The 20,197-nt window shown below is 37.6% G+C and overlaps 2 protein-coding genes across 2 annotated transcripts in view; one reads left to right on the top strand and one right to left on the bottom strand.

Moving 5' to 3' along the window:
* VAD1 (GRAM domain family protein) overlaps positions 1-20,197 on the bottom strand; it is a 42,242-nt gene that overhangs the window by 7,054 nt on the left and 14,991 nt on the right. Inside the window, exons 5-12 of the mRNA XM_028236836.2 lie at positions 9,800-9,895; positions 9,569-9,670; positions 4,816-4,913; positions 4,557-4,738; positions 2,964-3,004; positions 2,670-2,757; positions 2,470-2,556; positions 2,306-2,360 (exon numbers count right to left, since the gene is read on the bottom strand). Coding sequence (XP_028092637.2) covers positions 2,306-2,360; positions 2,470-2,556; positions 2,670-2,757; positions 2,964-3,004; positions 4,557-4,738; positions 4,816-4,913; positions 9,569-9,670; positions 9,800-9,895 — 749 coding nt within the window. The remainder of the gene's footprint in view (positions 1-2,305; positions 2,361-2,469; positions 2,557-2,669; positions 2,758-2,963; positions 3,005-4,556; positions 4,739-4,815; positions 4,914-9,568; positions 9,671-9,799; positions 9,896-20,197) is intronic.
* On the top strand, positions 14,990-15,583 carry LOC114300586 (histone H1-like). Its single transcript, XM_082916439.1, has one exon. The coding sequence runs from the start codon at positions 15,026-15,028 to the stop codon at positions 15,566-15,568; it is 543 nt and encodes a 180-aa protein (XP_082772565.1). The 5' UTR covers positions 14,990-15,025; the 3' UTR covers positions 15,569-15,583.

Consider the following 20,197-nt stretch of genomic DNA (forward strand, 5'->3'; position numbering starts at 1 on the left):
ACAACCCGAGAAGAATGGATAACACAAAGCAACATAACGAAAGACAAAAAACAATCCGCTTGGTTTAGTTTTGAAATTCATTTTGAAAGATAAGTTTTTGAAAAGAGTTTTGAAAATTTAAAACTTTCTTGGTTATGAGTTTTGAAACTAGTTTTTGAACTGCACATCTTTTAAAGTAGTTTTTAGAATTTGCAAATTGAAAACTTGTTTGGTTAAGAGTTTTCAAAATTAGTTTTTAATAGAGTTTTTTCGAGTCTTGTATATATATATATATTTTTTTTTTGATCTTGTAGTCAAAATTTTTTACAATATTATAGTCAATTTTGATTACTTCTTTTACATACGTAGTCAAAACTTTTATAGTTATTTTTCTTTTTATTTTTTATTATCATATATTTTTATTTTTATTTTGTTTACTTCTTTTAAATATGTAATCTAAATGTATTTTGTAAATAGATCTAATATAATCTATAGGGCAGAGTTTCATATATATATATATATATTAGTTCCTAACAATGTTTTTAAAATTTTAAAACTGCTTTTTCTGATTTATATCCACTCAATTTACATACATTTAAAACGTTTCATATTTATGACATTTATTTTTCATTTGTTTACTATTTACGTATATTTTTTGGATCGTCCATGTATATCTAAAACATAACAAATTATTTGCCCAATATTTGGAAAAAAATTTAGAAAAAAAATTTAAAATCACTTTTCTTTTTACTACGCATCAATCAATTATTTTTTTCTTACTTTTTCTCTCACACCCATCTATTCAACTACAAAATATATATATATATATATATATCAAATCATTCCAAACTCCAAAAACTATTTTCAAACAATCAAACAAATTTTTAAATTTTCTAAACTCCCTCCAAAAATTTTTTTTGAAATAATATCTCAAAACACAGACCAAACAAAGCCAAATTTAAAACTTGTTTAGTTATGAGTTTTGAAAAGAGTTGAAAATTTAAAACTTGTTTGGTTATGAGTTTTGAAAATTTAAAATTTATTTAGTTATGAGTTTTGAAAAGAGTTTTCAAATGGTTGAGTTGAATATAGGTTTGAAAACCCAAAACCAAATAGGTTTTTGGGTTTTGGGTTGTCAAATTGTGATTTGAAAAGTAAACCAAACGGAATCAAAATATTTTATGAGTCCCCGTCACCTTGTTCTAGTAAGTTTGAAGTTGCTAATCTTTTCCTTAAGCTTCTTTTGGTTTTCCTTCATGGGAGGAAGTGTGCCTTCCAATTTTCCCGTCATTCCATTTAGAGAGGCACAACTACTTTCCACCTCAACAAAGCCCTTTGAACCATCTTCTTTGGTAAAACAACTTGCTTCGCTCTTGCTTTTTAATTCACCACTTGAATCATTTTCTTCCTTGAGAATACACGAGGAAAACACCTCAAACATAATTTGAAGATGAAACTTTAGCCCCACTTTTTTGGGTTGCTCCTCTCATCTTGCTAGCCTTCCTATTATCTACTTACATTATGTTTGATTATGTGGAATTTTTTAGTAAACTTACGGTTAAAGTTAACAAAAAAATTATTTCTTCTTAAGTTATTAAACAAAATAATAGGATTTTACTCAATTTTTATGGGTGATCTATTAATTACTGAACTTGAATGCTTTTCACATTTGTGATGTAATGATTTATGATTGATGAAATAGTATTTTGTATCTTAAATGACATTAAATTATAGATTGAGTGGTCTTTTATATTGAATTAGTGTTAGTTTTTCCTTATTTTTTGCTGTTTATAGATATAGATTAGCATATGAAGATATATGTTTGACACTTCATCTGATCTATTAGTAATTTGTATAATAATTGCCGCCTTCAGTTAGCACAACCCTGCACTTCTAGGAAAGAAGGGTCGGGACTGGACTAGGGTTCATACATCCCCGTTGTATCCCAGGACAGAAGGGTAGGGTCTTGACTTTGTGTTCATATATCCCCCTGTCATATCGCAGCAGTGTTCCGTATCCTTTTTTTTTTTTTTTTAAATTATCATGTTGTGTGCCCATGCTCGTGTTTCTTCATAGAGAGAAAATTTGGAGGTGTATTTAGAAGCACTCCCAACGGTAAAATGTTCACACCAAACACTGGATTGAACTAACCTTGGGATATTGTAGTAGCAAAAATAGTAAATAATTAGGTCAAGGTGTTTATTGTGTGCCTAACTGATAAATAATACATAACTACTCACTATAAAAAATAAAAATAAAAAACAGCTCAGACACTCCATATTAGCACTAGATTTCCATTTTGCAAATAAACCCCAAAATTATATACCTGTTCCTATAAACTCGAAATTTCTGAACCTCCTGACAGCTGCCGTATTTTGCACCTAACAAAAAGTTGAAAAAAACAACACTAAGAGACAAAATAGCATAATATCTGTTGCGGAAAATATAAACCAGTTACAATTTCTTGCCAATTTGAAAACACATGAATACCAAAATAAATTTTAATTGGGTGTTGAAACGACACATCACGAGCATGCCCAAATTTTTCATGAGGATACCATGAGCTGCACCTAAATTCTGCAAAGCAAGAGGGTGCAATTATAGAATGATGACCTCCATCTATCATCAAGATTTACAAAATATTGAAACAAAATAAAATGGCTCTTTCATAAAAATTCAGACCGAGGTACCTTTATCTCCACATTTTTCATGATATGATTCAAGGAAATCAACAGCATCATCCGAATAAAAAAAATTAAAAAACTCATCTACCCTAATCTGCACACCAAGAGTTGAAAGCGTACATCAGAACAATTTCTTAGGCCTCGTTTGGAAACAGGCTTTTTTAGTAACTTTTTGGCTTTTTGGCCAAAAAGGACACTTGCCAAACGAGGCCTTAGTACATGCCAACATTATAAAAGGTAACCAAAAAGAAACATGATGGAATATTATTATAACATTAGGTTTGAAAAAGAAAATCCTACCGGGAACTTTGATTCTGCCACCTTTGTATAATAGTCAGGTACTGCACATCAGAGACAAGCAACTCAACACAAACTAGAAAAATTAAATCTAATGACTAATGGAAGAGTTTTAATAGACATTCCAAAGAACATAGTACTGTGTAAAAAGTAATTTAAGATCTTAAAAGTAATTAATTATGTCCCAAAGTGAAAGTGTGCCACCCCTCCTGCAAGATTGTGCACAATCATGTGGACAAGTATGAATATGCATAGTATAACAGATTACCCGATCAGGGACAGAAGAAAATAAAAGGACAAACACAACCACCAAGGTAGAGTCTAGTTTGCTAGAATGATTTTGGGTAGGAAAGGAATGATTATTCCTTGTCCTCCCAATGGAACGGTCATACTCAAGGCTCTGAAAAGCGGTTGCGGTCGCGGTCGCCGTAACGGTGGCGGTGACTCGGTTGCGGTTGCGGGGTGTAAAGGCCGTAGTGTAACAGTTGCGGTAATCGGAACCGTGAATTTTTTTATTTTTCGCACAATTTGAAAAAAACTTAACGATACGCATATTTTTTTTCCATGATCATATTTATTGGGTTAAAAATAGATATTGATCAAATTTTTATAAATTTTTAAATATGATCCAATATATTTCATATTTTTAAATCACTATAAACTGAGTTTTTTACATTTTATTTTAATAATTAATGACTTTATATTTTACAAAAAATCAATCACTAACTATTATATATAAGATAAATAATGACAAAAATAAGAGAATAAATAAGAGCCTAAATATTTATATATATATACATATTTTAACCAAGCCAAATAGATAATGACCACACTTATTATTATTATTATTATTATTTTCAAACAATATATAGATACACACACACAAACAAAATGGTTTAGTGAAAGCAGCTGAATAGAATAGCATAGGTCTTATAGTTTCAACAAATCAATGACATGTTCTTCATCTTCCCTCTTCTCTCTCTCTCTCTCTCTCTATCTCTTGCTCCTCTATTTTCTCTCTTTATCTTCCCTCTTCTCACTATCCCTCTTCCCCTATTTTCAGCTTTTTTTTATGTGTTTTTTCGAAAGAAACAGTTTGGAACCGTTACGTAATAGGCCGTTACGGCACCGTTACGACCGCTACTACGGCCGACACACCTGTGAATCTCAATCACACTGCAAAAGCGGCCGTAACGGGTGGCGGTAACCGCCAAAACCGTTACGTAACGGCGTTACGTAATGGTTGCGGCCGCTTTTTAAAACCTTGGTCATACTCCTAAATTAGTGAATGGTGATTCCATTTTGAATGTATATTCCTCTTTTTTTTGTAATGAACTAAACATGAGAATGGGTATTCTAACAGAATGATCATTCCAGTCTAGCCTTCATTCCAGTGAACTAAACACTCCCTAACCGTAAAGAATTAAGTATGTCAAGGTGGTGAAATGATGCGGAACAAATCCATGGTACAGTAGCAGTAACAGCAAGTTCAACAGAGGTGTTACAACCTACCAACAATCTCAAGTACACATTATCCATCAATACATTTGCTCAACTGAAGTCATAGTCCAAAAATGAGACCAAAATTTAACTAACCTTTAGGAGCATCAGAATTCTCCTCAACCCATGCCGAACACTTTCCGGAAGATGAAGATTCATTATTTATAACTTCTTCTGCATCTTCTTCCATGTTATTTTGCACCACTGAAGATGATACAATTTCACCTTCAACTTCCAGTGGAAGATCGGAGTCTTCAAATATAGGAATTTCCTCAGGCCTGCTTCACATAGATGTTATAGACCAAAATGATTGAGAACTCGCCTTCAATAATATTAATACTGGTTATGAAAATACCTTTCACTGGAATCTGACTCATATATGTGTTTGGAACTCTTGGCCTTTTCGGCCACAACATCTCCATTCTCTTGGCTATTGAACTCCAACTTTGTATCCTAATACAAATAAAAACAGATGAAAAAAACCCACACGTGCATCTAACTTGGACTAACATATGGTACCTAAGTTTCACTACTTCTAACATAGCCGTACTTAAGGACGGACAGTGCTTTTGCGAATGTAATATGACTCAGCAAGTAATAATCTTGCTTGAATGAGTCTGGCCCTACTACAAGTGGCTAAACATCACTTACTTATCACAAATTATTAATGAGACAAGCACAAATGTTCGACATATGTTTGGAAGCTCCAATGTCATTCACCAACCCACAAGCTACATTGGGCACAAGTAGGCCAGGTTATTTAAGAGCAACAATGAGATTATATATGAAAAAACCTGAAACTAATTATACATGAAAAAACAAGAAACTAAGTGCCACAAACCACATCATCAGAAGGAACAAGAAGATCAAATCAAAATGTGACCCCAAAACTGTCAAAAAATGTAGTGTCCAGCAAATTAATGTGGTCAACCTATTCAACCAACATATGATCATGAGGACAATGTAACAGACCGTACAAAAAGGAAACCCTACACTAAGTAATGATAAGTTCAAAAAATCAATTTAATCACATTTAGTAGTTATAAGAATTATGTAGAGCATAAAATTCAAGGGTTAGGAAGCAATCTGAGATTTAAGGTACGACAGAAATGTTTCAGTTTGCTGCCATTGTCAATACTGTAATGATCTCAGTTCTAAATTCCAATCATCCGCAGAAAACAGGGCATCAAAACTAATAGAGTAGCAGAGCCTAAAAATCAATACATTCAAGTTTCACAGCCCTGTATTTTACACACTCGGTTCCAGAAACCTTCTATTTATCATGACAGTCAATCTGATCAATCAGGTATCTCCTTAAAGGTCCTTAAAATTCCTTAAATCTTCTCTACTACAAAATTCTTATTCTGACTCCCCAACAGTGATTAGCAGTTGAGCCATGTCCATATCATTACACGAACAAACTTGAACTCAAAGCCTAAAATTTTATTTCTTTAGCGGTTAGCCGTCTCAAAAGAAAACCAGTGGCATCACTCAACCAACAACATAAACCTGGTCACTGTGGACATCACCTCTAAGTTAAGGTACATAATTACATTTGTGGGTACTTGTACCATGCTGGGAACATGGTAAGCCTTATGTGTGCCACATCATCATCACCATACCCCCACATTGCAGACCTCTAAGGCACCATGATGTCCTGAATTGTCACAGATCCAGATCCTCTCCAAGACTTTATTCCTCCAGCCATCCTCCAGCGCTTATCCAAAATCCACAATTCAACAGGTAGTCATTATCATATTTTTGTGACCTTTAGATCAATTGTTGGATAATGGCTGTAGGAAGAAAGTGCTAAAAGAGATCCTCTTCGGGTTGTATGCCTACCCTAAGAGGGGACATACACACCACCAAGTATGGATACTCAACTCCCTAGTGCGGTTGCCAACCTAGTAGGCATGAGCTCTAAAGTGAATGAGTCAAAGTATGAAGAGCCCAACGCCGCTCGCACAGTAGAGTGAAGCTCGCTTGCTGCCAGCCTGGCATAGCCCACTCAGCAGCACCATGGCTCACCTAGAGCCCTCGCTCGCCATGGGCCTTCTTGCCTCTTTCTCATAGGGAAAGCTCCAGGGTGACTATTGTTATGGTATATATGATTAATACCAAACTCCAGGATGTGAGCAAACAATCACGCACACAACAAATCTAGAACGGAGAAATAAAAGAAATAAAAAACAAACAAACAAACAAACTCACAAAACAACACGAGATTCACGTGGTTCACCCAAATCATGGGCCACGTCCACGGAGACACTGCGGATTTACTAAGATCAATATGAAAGGAGTTACAAGAATCTCTCGTACTCAATCTCACAAACTATCTCTCTACAATGATCTGTATCTCACTCTCATTATTGTGTCTCTCTCTCTAAAATCACAAAATTAATGAATGAATTAAAAACATAGAGCTACATGGGTGTATTTATAGAGCTAGCCTTAAACCCAATCCTAAAGTAATAAGGAAACCAAAACCTAAACTAACAAAGAAAAAAACTCAACTAATAAGGAAATAGTTCAGGGTCCAAATTTAACCAAATACTAATTTCCTTGTTTCCTTTTCCTAATCTAAATAGGTTTAGTCTTGTTTCAAGCTCCATCAATAACAACTATCTCTTTACAAGACATTCCCGCTCAACTACAACATGTTTGGACCTTTGGCTTGCATATGCCTCTCCTATGTGCTCACTTCTAAATGAGGATTACTCTATTTAATCACTTAGTTGCCTAGGTTGAGATCAGATCCTAGGCATCCCTTGCTGGCGATCATTGGAGGATTGTAAAGTGCCAAGATCGTGGGTTCCTCAAGGTTGCCTGCCTGTCTACACTGGCATGACAGCTCCACCTTAACTAGTCTTAGAGAGTGAGGACATTGAACTTACACTCCCACTTGCTACATGCATGATACACTCCCTGAGATAACATACCTACCTCTATAGCTCCTATGATACAGCATCCCAAGGGCCTGAATCATAAGACATGGCAGTAGGGCTGATGTCACCATCATATCGAGTTGAGGAGAGCTCGCCACTTGTCCATAGGTGACTTGGACTCCAATACTCATGAAGTCTATATAATGGTATTATGAATGCAGCCACAAAACACAATCACAACACATTACAATACACAGCAAGATAAGAGTTGTCGCCTAAAAAACACGGACACTTCTAAGAAGGTGATGTATCCGTGTTGTGTCCGTGTTAGACACTGACGCTCTTTGGACACTGACACTCTTTGGACACTCTTAAGACACGTGTCCAACACTCTTCAAAACGCGTATTATTTTTTAAATTTGTTTAAAGACCCGGAGACTCTTTGGACACTTGGAGGACACTTGTCAATTGTTTAAACACACGTGAAACTAATTATAAGTTTGAACAAAACAACTTGAGAGACAATAATAATATATTCATTTATACAACATATAATAAATATATAAAATTATATATTATAATGCGTCTCCCTCACGTGTCGTGTCCTACATTTTTTGAAAATTAACCTGTCGGCATGTCTGTATCGTATCCGTGTCGTGTCACGTGTCCATGCTTCTTAGGTTGTCGCCTATCTTGCATACAACCACACCCTACAACCTAAGTGTTCAAGGTCTCTCACTACCACCCTCTCTATCTCTAAGGTTTCCTAGGTCTTTCTCCTTCACTGCATCTGGTGATCTTGAGCCATTGCAGTGACTGTCATCTTCCCATAGGTCAACAATCAACCACCTCTAACACTCACTACCCACAACATTCTTCCCAAGCTGAACAATACCTCTTCAAGGGAAAACTAAGAGTGAATCTCTAATTTGGATCCTCATCCATTCCTTCTGTTTACAACAGTAAAACCCAGTAATATTTAATTCAAGAACTGTACTGTGGAACACAATTTAAAATAACTCTTAAAAAAGAATTCTCCGTAAAAGGCTTACAAGTTCAGAAGTGATAGTGAAACTATAGATTGCAAACTCAGCAAGCTCTGTAAAAGATTAAACCAAAGACAAGCACAAGCAAGCATTGCCAGAAGTGCACGTCTTTAGGACAGAGCAACCATCAAATCACCCACATGGGAGTATTAAATGGGATGAACTGAACATAAATTGCTGTCTTTAATATATACAAGTCTAATTGCTGTCTTCAACAAGTACAAAGCAAACAGGTTCAATCCCTCATCAGAATGATAGATGCTTCTTCCAGAATATTAACTTCATGTGATAGCAAACCAGCAGCTGGATTTGCATCTCCTTGACTTGAAAATGGTTCCTCTTTTATTGGTCAAAGTATCGAGTATGATTATATTAAAGAAAGGCACCAAGAGGCCATATAGACTTTAAGGCAAACAAAAACATCACTTTACCATACCTAAGTCTTTACTCAAAAGTCTCTGCAAAGTCCAAGAATTGCTTCAAGGATGAGTCAACTACATCCAAGAGAAACAAAAGGAGTAATATTCTACTTTTCAATTCAAGATTGGAGCTTCCTTTCCATAAAAAATCCTCTGGTTATGCTCCCCCAAATAATACACAACAAGCTAAAGGTTTCAAAACCCAAGCTTTCTTCCTTCTCTTCTCCACTCAAGCCCCCCTCCAAGATAGGATAAGATGCATAACGCTCTCAACTCACACCGACATCATCCCAACACAGTCACAATTACCATTTTAAGAATCTAAAACCTATCTCCCTGATGTCTCTAAGGATGCGTAACTCTGAAAATAGATATAATCGCAGCAATTCCATTTAGTTAATATCTTGATTAAGGCTAGAAGAAAACAAATGTTCTAATAAGTGCAAGCCAAACTTATAAAGACAGACTAGTTATGAATGGCAATGCACCACAGCAGTCGAATAAATAAACATCCAGCTTTATAAAATGCTAAAACCCCACAAATCCAACACAATTCAATCATGAAATTTCCAACTAGCTCGTCCATTAGCTAAATTCATTTTGAGGAAGGGGTAAGGAAACCAAAAGCTTTGCCGCTCTGAAATCCAATCAATCATCCAACTCCAATAAGAAACTTAATACCAGAAACAGATTACTAATCAAGACCATCTTCTATGATGTGCCATCATCCCAAATGAATGGAGAGAGGGATAAAATACCTGCAAATCTGTGATTTCTTTAACCACATTACCATGTTGCGACCAACCATCATTCATTAGCTTAAAAGCTTCATCGCGGGACAGAAAAGATGTAAAGAAGTACTGCAAAACAATAGGTGAATTAAGAGGTCACCCATACAATATAGAAATATCAAATTCTGGTCATTCCCTTCGAAATACCCTTGAAATGCAAGCATTAGAGAACATGGCAGCACTGGTCAAGCTTACTACCTTCTTTCCTCCAGCCATAACTTCTATGGCAGTTGGAAATATTCCTGCAGCCTTTGCTCTTCGTACAGATGTGACTTCATGAAATGGGATTACTTTCTGCATTATAAAACCGTCAAAATTCCAATGGATAATTTACAACCAGAAATTAGAACAAAAAGACACATTAACTTCTCAATAGGAATTGATTATATTATGTATGAATAGCAATTAATTATATGATGTTTCAATAATAACTAAATATAGTGAACAACCAAATCCACAAATACATGCTTTGAACCACAACTACACCTCAAATGAGTCATATTTTTTAAAAAATTTTACAGCAGCATGTCTTACTGTGAAAAAAAATCAACATCAGAAGCAATATCAAATTTTACAACATACTTGGAACAGCACAAAAAGGATCTAGTGCAGATAACTACAACCAATTTATCCTCCAACATTAAGTAAACTTGACTATAGATCTTTTTACATAATTCAAAAGCAACTTAAAATATACAACCAGGATTCTACAAAGTAGAATTTGAAACCTGAAGGCAGTAGCAACAAATTGCACATCATATATTAGTTTTTTTTTATCAGCATATATTCCATGGTCATTGTGTACAAGTACATAGCTAAACTTCTACAACTACAATTTTTTATTTCTTTTGGGGTGTGAAAATAAAATTCTTTCAAAAAGTCATTTAACAGAGAAAAAAAAAAGTGCATACTTCACAAGGTACTTCCAGTGTATGTCATAATCTTTGCAGATTATGCAATAGAGTGAAAATGTAATATTTCAACGAGTCACTCTAACTCGTATGATTTTATGTATAAATGAAAGGTTGCTTCATCCTTAATATAAATATACCTTTAAGCTATTAAGCATGGACACTCCAAAATCAGTGCCGTGGCAATGTCCGACAAGGGGACACGTACGGGACACACCATCTGGCGTGTCCCTTTAATTTAATGATTTTTTTGTAGGGAACACAGTGGGGACACGCGTGTCCATATGGGGACACAGCAGGGTTAGTATTTTTTTTTTTTCCTCTCTTATTTAGTGCTTTTGTGAAGAATATTGTTGGATGTTGAATGTTTTTCCCTTCTCGTCTTAGTTCTTGTTATTGTTTATTATGACTTTTTTGTGAATGGATGATCTATTAATTTGTTTAAATGTAGTGGTTATATTTATTAAATTAATGTTACTATGTTAGTGTTTGTTAATTTTGATTTAAGATGAATGTAATATAAATCTACATAACACATAAAAATATATCAAAATAAATAATAAAAAAATTCGTCATGCCCCCCGCCATGTCCGTGTCCCCATATTTTGGAAATTGCCGTGTCCCGTGTCCGTGTCCGTGTTCGTGCTTCATGGCCTTTAAGGAATCAATTTCTGAATCTTACTTCTAAAAGTCCAACAAGAAGCACTCCTGGTGCTCAAACCCAAAGATCTAGCTTATTAATTCTAACTGTAATCATATACGAATCTTTGGCCCTTTTTCATATCATTTAGGGTTTATTAAAATTTCTACCTTTAAATTATCGCCAAATTGGCTATTTAGTGCCTAAACTATCAATTGAATCTCCTTAGTCCCTAAAGTATATAAATTAAAATCTATCTGGTCCTTACACTATCAATTGAATCTATCAAGTCCCTAAAGTATTTAATTTAAACATATTTAGTCTCTAAAAGGATTATAAAAATAAAATATAATCCCATAAGTATTACAAATTAATAAAATATCCTATCTAGTTAAAATTTTATTTCAAAAAAACCTTAAATTTTTATATTGTCTTCGAAAAATAGGCGTAAGATCTTCTGGAGAATTTTCTTTATAAGAGTAAAAGTAATTATTTATAATATTTTCTTACTTATCTTGTACAACGACTATTTGTTTGCTTTTATCTAGAATTACATACCGAATTTCATTTAAAATTTCTAATTGATTGTTTTCAAGTTTTTTGATAAATTCTTTTTATAACTTAATTAATGTATTATTTTGTTCTATTATAATTTGTAGCGCAGTGATACTATTTAAATTATATAATTCTACTTCTTTAATATGTCTAATACTCGTATAATTTTATTGACAAAACTGAGAAACCAGACTCAGATAATAATTTAAACACATCGCAAAATAAAACACTTTTTAAAAACCAAATAGAAATTTAAAGGTAGCGTTTAGTAGAGTTTTAGAATTATGATTTGATAATAGAATTGTATTTTGAGTTTTTGAGTTTTCGAATTATGATTTGAGTGAAAAATTTGTTTGCTTATGAGTTTTGAAAAGAGTTTTGAATTGAGTTTGAAATTTTTTATGTGACATATAATATTTGATTCAAAAACTTACAATTCATAACCAAATACAACCCAAAATTCCATTCAAAACTAATAAAAAAAATTTAAAAATTTTGAAAATATTTTTTATTTAAAATATAAAAAATAACATGTGCCAATTTTGTCCCAAAAAAAAAAAGAGAGAGAACATTGTTCCAGACGACCGGGTAGGCCAAATTTCAAAATTCAAAACCCCGCCTGAAACGAGCTTGCAAAAGTGGGTGTGGAATTAATTTTTGAAATTTGTATCCAAACACCACATTCAAATATAGGTGTGGAATCATGATTAGAATTGCATATCAAACACAACCAAAATTCTCTAAAATAAAATCTTAACTTGGTAGGATCTTTTACTAATTTATAATACTTTGTAAAAATATATGTATTATTGATTGATTGATTACAAGATTGATTGATTTTGTGTTATGTATTACAACTCCTATATATAGAAGAGAAGGTGGTAGTAGGTGTAGTGTAGTGGAGGTGGTAGGTGAAGTGGGTGCTAGTGGAGATGGTAGGTGGAGGAGTAAATTGGTAAATTCTAACAGCCCCCCGCAAACTCAAGGAGGATAGAAACTAACCAACTTGAGTTTGAAGAGAGGAACAAAACAAGAAAATACATAAAAAATAAAATAAAGATAGGAGACACTGTATGGTCGTGTCAGACCGTTGGTGAAGACACTGAAAGGTGGTGCCATAACGTGGTAGAGGACACTGTATGGTGGTGTCATAACGTTGTAGAAGACACTGTATGGGGGTGTCATAACGTTGTAGAGGACACTGTATGGTGGTGTCATAACGTTGTAGAAGACACTGTATGGGGGTGTCATAACGTTGTAGAGGACACTGTATGGTGGTGTCAGACCGATGTAGAAGACAGTTTATGGGGTCATGTCGGACCGTTGTAGAAGACAGTTTATGGGGTCATGTCGGACCGTTGTAGCAGACAATGTTGTGACAGTTGTTGTGACAGTTTACGGAGTCTTGCTGGACCCTTGTAGAAACTAACCGGAATCAATGTCGGGACAGTTTACAGAGTCTTGTCGGACCCTTGTAGAAACTAACCGGAATCTAAGTCGGGACAGTTTACAGAGTCTTGTCGGACCCATAAAGGAGCTAACCGGAATCAATGTCGGGACAGTTTACAGAGTCTTGTCGGACCCATAAAGGAGCTAACCGGAATCAATGTCGGGACAGTTTACAGAGTCTTGTCGGACCCTTAAAAAGTCGCACCCTCAAAAGGTGTGCCCAATCTTTCAAAAGGCGTGCCATCAAAAGGCGTGCCCAATTCATCAAAAGGTGTGCCGGACATGATGGCGAGGCACGTGGGCGCCTTGGCTTGCGTGCCCGTTTGTCGGCTGGTGGCAAGAGGCGCGCGATGCGCGTGGCTGCCTCGGCTATTTAACCATGACAGAGCCTGAGGCCGAGGCAGAAGCAAAAAAACTGCGAAATCCTCTGTAAAACTCTTCGTTGTGCTGAGAGAGAGAGGCAGTAACACTCTGTTTTCTGAGAGAGATTTCTGAGAGAGATACTGTGTAACACTCTGTTGCCTAGAAAATGGCTTCATCGTCTTCCCGCGGGCTGCTCACCCTCTTTCCCGACCTCAACGAGTCAACGAGAGAGAGAACTGGTGCGGTGGCACTGGAACCTCAACCAAGTGCCCCGGAGTTTGCTCCGTTGAACTTTCCGATGCGGTCGGTGGAGCAAAGAATGGCAGGGCAGTCGGATGTGGAGGCCAATCAGTATACTTTGAAGGCATGTGTGGAAAGCATGACAGCGGTCACAAACCTGTCGAACCGGCTGCAGAGTAGGACAAATGAGGTGCAGCATTTAAACTCCCAGCTGGCTCTGCTCCAACGCATGTATAAGGATGCGCGAGCAGAGATAAGCGTGCTAAGGGCAGAAAACAAGGAGCTGAAGCGGAAGGCCACCGTGATGTTCCGATTTGGAGGGCCGCCATATGCGGCAGTGGAGGAGCAGGGAGTAAATGTGCTCGGTGGCGTGGGAAATCCGGAGGCAACATCGTCAAGGGCCGTCCAAGACGGAGGCAAGAAGAAGAGACCTGCAGCAGAGTAGAGAAAAAAAAAAAAATCCCACTGTGGGTGTGGATGTTTGTTTTTTTTTTTTTTTTTTTTTTTTTTTTTTTTTTTTTTTTTTGTGTTGTTGTTGTAAAATGGTGATCGGGGTGAGTCCCAACATGAATAAAATGAGTTAAGATTTGGTGTGCAAACTTTATCACACGGATTTGTGAAAAACAGCAATGGTGTTTGGAAATTTTGTGTGTTTTTTTTTTTTTTTTTTTTTTTTTTTTTTTTTTTTTTTAATGTTGAAAAGAAGAGATAATAAAAAATAAAAAATAAAAAATAAAGAAACAAATAGTAAAAGTAAGCAAAATATATATACTATGGAAAAGTAATAAAAATATAGATGTGTGGCCAGCAGGATGATTAGGTTTTGGTGGGAGAGAGAAAATCTTTTTTTTTTTTTTTTTTTTTTTTTTTTTTTTTGACTCAACTTTCTTTTATTTTAATATATATATATATATATATTAAAATAGGGTGTTGGGTTTGCAGATGAGCAGGTTTTGGGTTTAAAAAAAAAAAACATAAAAAAAAAGGAGATGGATGTGCAAAAGGTGTTGGAGGGATGAGTTGGAAAGGTAGACATATCGTGGATGGAGCATACACGGTCTGACCCAACTCAAGTGCATTTTGCAGTGAGTGGAGCATATACTTAGTGCAGTCCACCATGTGTCCCCCATACCCCTTGAGTTTGTCTCCCGTGAAAGCGGGTGCGACAATATGGCGCTTGTGATGCCAATCATCGCCGTTGGCATTATACACATTTTATATTTGCTTTCTAAATTCAGTTTCTCTCTCTGAGTTTGCTTTGCATTCATGGCTTCTGTGACGGCGAAAGCGAACTCTGCGAAAGTGACGAAAGGGAAGAAAGCGTCTGCTCCGAAGGTGCCTCGAGCACATCCTCCTTACGTTGAGATGATTACGGATGTGATTGTGGCAATGAAGGAGAGGACTGGTTCGAGCCAGTACGCGATTGCGAAGTTCATCGAAGAGAAGCAAAAGGCTCATCTGCCGCCGAATTTCAAGAAGCTTTTGCTCATTCAGTTGAAGAAGCTCGTCGCATCTGAGAAGCTTGTTAAGGTTAAGAACTCGTTCAAGCTGTCTTCGGCGGCGAAGCCTGTATCAGCCGCTGTCAAGAAGGCTCCTGCTGCGGCGGCGACAGTGAAAGTTCCTGTGAAGAAGACGGTTGTTGTGAAGGCGAAGGCGAAGGCTGTAGGCGGTGCGAAGGCGAAGGGTGTTACGCCGGTGAAGACAAAGAAGGTTGCGCCGAAGCCAAAGGCCGTGCAGAAGAAAGCTGCGAAGACAGCGAGGGTGAAGTCGCCGGGGAAGAAGGTGGCGTCGAAGAAGGGGAGGAAGTGAGGAGGTAGTGTATAGAAAATTCGAGCGGACTAGGTTGAGGTCCGGCGGGCGGTCAAGGCAAGGTTGCCGCCCGCCGGAAGGCGAAGAACACCAAGATCTTTAACCTATAGCTCTGATACCATGTAAAAATATATGTATTATTGATTGATTGATTACAAGATTGATTGATTTTGTGTTATGTATTACAACTCCTATATATAGAAGAGAAGGTGGTAGTAGGTGTAGTGTAGTGGAGGTGGTAGGTGAAGTGGGTGCTAGTGGAGATGGTAGGTGGAGGAGTAAATTGGTAAATTCTAACATACTTGTGCGCATATATTTTATTTTTGTAATCCTTTCAGGGACTAAATAAATTTGAATTAAATATTTTAGAGACTTCGGCCTCGTTTGGCAAGTAAAAGTTTTAGCCTAAAAGTCAAAGTTACTAAAAAAATCAAAAAGCATATAACCTATACCAAAAAGTCAAGGATTTCATTTTCTCTCTACTTTTTGCACATCTTTTTGTAAAAAATCAAAAAGTCATTCTAAACATACTAGTTTTTTTTACCCCATATTTAAGCAAAAAAGTTATTAAAATAGCCTATTCCCAAACGAGGCCTTAATAGATTCAATCAATAGTTTATGGACTAAATAAATTTTAATCACTAGAAATTTGCCAAGCTTTTTTCTCACATATTTCAGGTAACCTAAAGCAAATTCAATCACAAATAAAGTGTATTGTTTAAGAGTATATAATTTCTTTTTTGCAACATCAAGATTTAAAAAAAAAAAAAATTCCCAAAAAGAAAAATAGACAAAGAAGAATCCTAATTGATGCTTTGACAAATATTTGGCCATAACACTAGCAGCTTCCTTCTTTATGATGCTTTGAGTATTTGACCATAGCGGGTACCAACTTTCATCTTTATGAGCTTTCAAACAATCCAAAATAAATTATAACAGGAACTCAAATCAGAAGAGATGTGCTCTGAACGTTGATCTCAGAAAAGCTTATGATTCTATGAACTGGACTTTTGCCATTCAGACTCCTAATGCCATGGGTTTTGCGCACTGGTTGCATCTCCTCAACCAACTTCTCTATTAACATGAATGGGAAATTAAAAGGCTATTTTACAGGCGCTAGGGATAGGGCTGTTAATACAAACTACATACCCGATGAAACCGACCGGCACGACTCAGCCCTCATCACCACGGACAGTTTCGAAATACTTTTGGGCCAGCAACGGTTCTGATTTAGGAAAATTAGTGAGTTCACAGTCAGCCGTAGATTTAATATATACTATTGTCCGTCGGAACATATTTCCTTCTTCAGCCGTCCACTTGTCAACCATCCATTTAATTTCAAACCTTTGAGATTGCAAATCTTGAATGACTCCTCTGTGTATCACATGATAATTTGACTTATAGGAGACGCACTCTCTCTCATATTTCCAAACACTTGGTACTTATAAGTTACAAAACTCAAAAAAAAATAATAATAATAATAAAAGAAAATATCTCTCTCATATTTCCAAACACTTAGTAATTACACTCATTGATATTTTCAGAAGACCAAAACAACAGAGCAGCTGAGAAGACTCTCTGGCTGCCTCTCTACTTTATACCTCCCCCCCCCCCCCCTTCTCTCTCTCTCTCATGCACATTTCGCCTCAATCATCTCTCTATCACCATTTGATTTGATGTCGTTTGCTCTTCCTTGATTTCTTTCTTCAATCTACTGGCTAGTTTGAAGCATAAATGTGACAAGGTCAATCTTCAACCCTAGAAGAGGGTTTTAATCTTCCAAATATTGAGGTATCTTTCTTAGGATTTTTACTTTTGATCCTGATTTTTTTACCTATGTTTGTTGATAGTTTCATATTTTGATTCATTGGTTTAAAATCTTTTGAACTGATGATGGATAATTTAGATTCTTTTGAATTGATCATGATTGATTTAGGTTTTGTACTTATTTCATGATTTCGTATTTCATTTAGGGTTTTTAAAAAAATTATTTTATTTGTTTATTTTTTATTTAGGGTTTTCGGTTTTTTTTAACAGCAATGCATATTAAAACAGGCCCAGCATTTTATCTATCAAACCCACTTAACTCAACTGCAACCAATCCGACAAACTAAACAGGTGCTTAGCCGATTTCGAAAGTCAAATGGTTCGAAAGTAGTTTCACTAATTGGAAACCCTACTATGGGGATATAATTTTTTGAATGACAACACGTGGCCGAAGTGTCACCGAAGTGACAGCCGAGAAGAGTGAAGAAGGGAAACACTCTCACCGGCCTTCAAGGGAGGTCGAGCGAGGGGAGTCAAGAAGGGAAGAATCAAGGAGGACGCATCGCACCAAGGAAGCCGACCCCAAACAGCATCGACATGTCCAAGGGCAAAAGTTGTACTTCGACGCAACCAACGGAGAAAGGACCAAGAGGACTCACAATGACACAGGCAGTAGTGCACCGAAAAAACTGAAGTCAGGAGATAGCCGAGCTCCTGGGCGGATCAAAGAGACTTGAGAGATTACCTCAAGAGGAAGCAACAAAATGCCGAGGTAACTTCCCCTATTAAGCCGAGAACACCATTCTTGGTGGAGTTGAACAAATTTGAGACCCTGAAAAGATTCAGTATGCCGAGGTTCCAGATATACGATGGTAAGTCGGACCCTAACTTTCACGTCGGTTTATACCTGAACTCGATGGCATTGTACACTAGGAATGAGTCGTTGCTCTGCAAGGTGTTCCCTTCATCCTTCGGGGAAATTGCATAGGATTGGTTTCACAAATTGCCGAAAGGAACTGTGAAGACCTAGGAAGGCCTGACTGAGATGTTCGTGGCCAGGTTCGTGACAAACAAACTACAGCCATTAAGGGTAGACGCCCTGATGGCTCTGAGAATCAGTGAGGATGAAGGCCTTAAGGCCTACGCTAAAAGGTATTATGAGGTGTTCAACCGAATACCCGAGTGCAACCAAGAGGTGGCGGTCGTGTCTTTCAAGAACAGCCTAAAAGATGATTGTCCACTACGAAAGTCATTAGCAAAGACATTGCCAAAAAACATGAAGGAGCTCATGGCCAGAATTGAGAAATATGCCAGAGCCGAGGAAGACACGTCAGGGACAAAGGCGCCGAAACCAGAGAAGAAAAACGGCTCACCGAAGCGAGGCCGAGGTGATGGTGGACACAACAAACCAGAGACAGGACTAAAGGCTACACAGGCAGTCATGACTGTATTCCGAATCCCAATTCACAAAGTCCTGGATAAAATCCGAACCCAGCCCTATTTCAGAGCACCAGCAAGGGTACCAGGAGAGTTTATGGGAAGGAGCCTAGGTAAGCATTGTGCTTACCACAATGAAGATGGGCATCTGACTCAGGGTTGCAGAGCCCTAAAGGCACACCTGGAAGACCTGGTAAAGCAAGGCCATTTAAGGGACCTTGTAGATGAGGCCAAGACAAGGGAAGAGCAGGCAAAACTGCCTCAGGCACTAGCGGCTGCACCTCCCCCAGCACAGCAACCACAGGCAGGCCGACCTCGGGTAATTAATGTAATTCACTCGAAGGTCAACGAAAACGAAATACGGGGAGAGACCCGGAAGGTAAAGCACTTGCAGCATGTGTACCAGGTCCAACAGAAAAGACCTCGGGACGAGGAGTGCCAGGGACCAGTAGTGTCCTTTACTGAAGCCGACCTGGAGATGGTACAACATCCGCACAACGATGCCTTGGTAGTATCCCTCCAGGTTGGGGAGTGCTAAGTGAAGCGCATCCTAATTAACCAAGACAACTCTTGTGACATCATGTATGTCAGGTGTTACAAAGAGTTTGGCCTTCACCCAGACGATAAGGAGCAATCCAATGGCCCAATGGTCAAATTCAATGGAACGTCGACGTGGCCACTGGGAGCAGCAAGCTTGGAGGTGCAAGCTGGCAGCAAGAAGATAAAGACAGAGTTCACCATAATCGACACACCCTCCCCTTACAATGCTATCCTGGGAAGGCCATGGTCGCATGCAATGGGGTTGTTCCCTCAACATTACATCAGCTATTGCGGTTTCCGATAGAACATGGGATAAAGGAGGTTAGAGGGGATCAGCTGCAGGCAAAGAATTGCTCCATGGCAGCAATGAAATCCACTTACAGCATACGAGAACCAGAAAGGGCAGAGATCGAAGACGAAGACGTGGAAGTCCTAGAGGACATCGGCAAGGAGCCAGCCGAGAAGAGTGAAGAAGCCCTGAAGAAAATCCTCGTCCAGCAGGAGGATGAAGAACGCTTCTTCCTTCTCAGCTCAGGCTTAGCCGAAGAAGAGGAAAAAGAATTGGAGGCTTTATTGAGAGCAAACATTGAAGTGCTTGCCTGGACGCCTTACGAAATGCCGGGCATTGACCCCGAGGTCACTTGCCATAAACTGAACGTAGACAGGCCGGCCAAACCTGTAATCCAACGGGGAAGAAGACCGACGTTGATGCATGTTGAGGCAGTGGAAGAGGAAGTAGACAGACTTTTGGAGGCCAGAGCCATTCGAGAGGTAAATTACCGGCCATGGCTATCGAATACAGTGGCGGTGAAGAAAAAGAATGGTAAATGGAGGGTCTGCGTGGACTTTACCAGCCTAAACAAGGCCTGTCCCAAAGACAGTTTT

This window comes from Camellia sinensis, chromosome 2 (assembly GCF_055761805.1).
Source record: "Camellia sinensis isolate YWXY chromosome 2, ASM5576180v1, whole genome shotgun sequence".
NCBI classification, from domain to species: domain Eukaryota; kingdom Viridiplantae; phylum Streptophyta; class Magnoliopsida; order Ericales; family Theaceae; genus Camellia; species Camellia sinensis.

Coding starts and splice junctions, on each gene's coding strand:
- LOC114300586 (XM_082916439.1), top strand. CDS start 15,026: ATGGCTTCTGTGACGGCGAAAGCGAACTCTGCGAAAGTGACGAAAGGG.